Consider the following 2,199-nt stretch of genomic DNA (forward strand, 5'->3'; position numbering starts at 1 on the left):
TCCCGTAAGCGAGGTGGGACTAAACCAAGTCAGCCTCCACTGATGGACAGCAGCCCTAACAAAATATTAGTTGCATTTTCAGTTTCAGCCTGTCTACGGATACGATGTACAGCCGATGCTTCGTGAATTCATCTCCCTGCTGCTGTTGATGGTGCCCCAAGTGGTGGTCCAGTCTAGAGGACATGTATTTCTCCTCTATTTTGAAATTTTAGAACTGAATCAGCTTTTCATCAGTAGACAAGCTGAGTTTATAGTATATAAATTATGAGAAGATCATGCCTTCTCCTTTCAATATGAATTTCCTTCATGCAATTGCCCCAGACCTAAATTACGAGAGGATTATGGAGGCGATGAGGAGGTAAATTATGAGAAGCTGAGTTTATAGTACGTAAATTAGGAGGAGATCATGCCTTCTCCTTTCAATAGGAATTACTTGCATGCTATTGCCCCAGAGCAAACATTTGTATTCCCTAGATGAGGATGACACCAGAGCAAAACAGGGTTACAAAAGATGATTTGGCATTCACACATTAGACATGACTATAATTAAATAACATGACTATAGTAAGTATTGATAATCTTGATCTTTGCTTTCTCTCATATGTACCCAACAATATTCACATAATACATGGTTCGAATTGGCTATTTGTGCCATTGGCGCAACGGGTCATCTAGTACATATAAAATTTGGGGGGAGGGAGGGGGGTTGAATCAACAAGGTTTGAATCAATATGATGTGTAGATATAGTTTAAATTATGTTATATGTAAAAGGCATGAGAAATAGTTTAATAATAATTTATATATGGTAAAGTCGGGAAAAATAGCAACGGGGTGATCGGGTCTTCTAACAGCAATCAATTTAACCTACCACTAACAATTTAACCGTGAACTCCTTTTCTTTTCGCGGGATAACCGTGAACTCCTTGAAGGTACTTAGCCTAACGCTTCAGTTTGGCATTCGTCGATCAGTCTACAAATTTCTTTGCTCCCTCCTATCCGAATTAATGAACGTAACCTCTATACAATGTCGTGTGTATTAATTCGGATCGTATGGTGTACTAGATTTTGGAATTCTTTTTTCTAACAGACCTTTTGAATTTGGTCTGGCATGCTTGTTGAGCGGCTGGATGTGCACAACCATTCTCAGTCGTACTTGTTGGCGATCCTGAGCAGAAGATCACAGAGTTCCCTGGGCTTGGAGCACATAGCCATGTGGTCGGCTCCGGCGAGCTCCTCGGCTTCTGTGCCAGGGCTCAGTTCGACCATCCAGCGCTGCATCTCCTCGGAGGTGGAAGCATCGTCCTTGAGTGCCACGTACACCTTCTTCACCGACCCGTAGTTTGCGTCGGTGAGCAGAGCCTCGTCCCTCATCACCGGGTCGTCCACGAACTGGCAGCCCGGTCTCACCAGCAACTTAGCCAGCGTCAGGTCCTGCGTCCATGTTTTGAGTATGATGGTACTAGAATGGTTGTTTGTTGGTTCAATAGTTCACATCAATAGCAAAGATTTTCTTTGTTATGTTGGTATATTACCTCGACTGAGCTTTGATCGTACAATTTCGCTGCCAACAATTTGGGGCCAAGCGCGACTGCAGGCCGAGGGCCTTGATCTGTGTCCAGAATCATGCTCTTGCTGTCCATGAAAAAATCGGATGTGGTTCTTCTGGAGAACTATCAACAGTCGCGAGAAATTAGCCATGATTGTTCAGATCTGAGCTCTGAAAAAATGGCCATGTGAGCTCATCGAGGGCCTTAAGCTTGATTTTAAGAGGTGTTTGCCTACCTCCTCGATGGTGACGCCCATGTGCCTGCCGGTGCAGGCCATGCACGCGGCGAGGAACACGGCCGCGGCGACCTTGCGCGGGAATCTCTCCATGGCGAGCGCGAGGTTGAGCCCGCCGAGGCTGTGCCCGACCAGGACCAGCCTCTCGCCAGCCGGTGCCGCGGCCACGGCTTCGAGCAACGGCCGCGTGTAGTCCTCGAAGGACGCCACCTCGTCCATGCGGGCTGGGTGCGCGCCGGACGCGGCCATGTCGAGCGCGGTGACGCGGTACCCCGCGGCGCGTAGCATCGGCACCAGCTTTTACCAGCACCACGCGCCGTGGCAGAGGCCGTGGACGAGGATGAAGTGCCTGCCGCCGCCGCTCCCCTCCATCGGATTTCACCTCAGCTCCTGCTTGCAGCGTGCAGATATCTTTG

General features: G+C 48.4%; 1 protein-coding gene across 1 annotated transcript; it reads right to left on the reverse strand.

Annotated features, from left to right (window-relative positions):
* Positions 1–936: 936 nt before the first annotated feature.
* LOC123059182 (probable esterase PIR7A) lies at positions 937–2,199 on the reverse strand. The gene is made up of 3 exons (XM_044481809.1): positions 1,784–2,199; positions 1,534–1,671; positions 937–1,432 (listed from the first exon to the last, which is right to left on the reverse strand). The coding sequence occupies exons 1-3, from the start codon at positions 2,069–2,071 to the stop codon at positions 1,145–1,147; spliced, it is 714 nt and encodes a 237-aa protein (XP_044337744.1). The 5' UTR covers positions 2,072–2,199; the 3' UTR covers positions 937–1,144.

The sequence above is a fragment of the Triticum aestivum genome, chromosome 3A (assembly GCF_018294505.1).
Source record: "Triticum aestivum cultivar Chinese Spring chromosome 3A, IWGSC CS RefSeq v2.1, whole genome shotgun sequence".
Taxonomy (NCBI): Eukaryota; Viridiplantae; Streptophyta; class Magnoliopsida; order Poales; family Poaceae; genus Triticum; species Triticum aestivum.

Coding starts and splice junctions, on each gene's coding strand:
- LOC123059182 (XM_044481809.1), bottom strand. CDS start 2,071: ATGCTACGCGCCGCGGGGTACCGCGTCACCGCGCTCGACATGGCCGCG. Junction 1,672..1,783: donor TGGGCGTCACCATCGAGGAG/GTAGGCAAACAC, acceptor GACTGTTGATAG/TTCTCCAGAAGAACCACATC. Junction 1,433..1,533: donor ACGATCAAAGCTCAGTCGAG/GTAATATACCAA, acceptor ACATGGACGCAG/GACCTGACGCTGGCTAAGTT.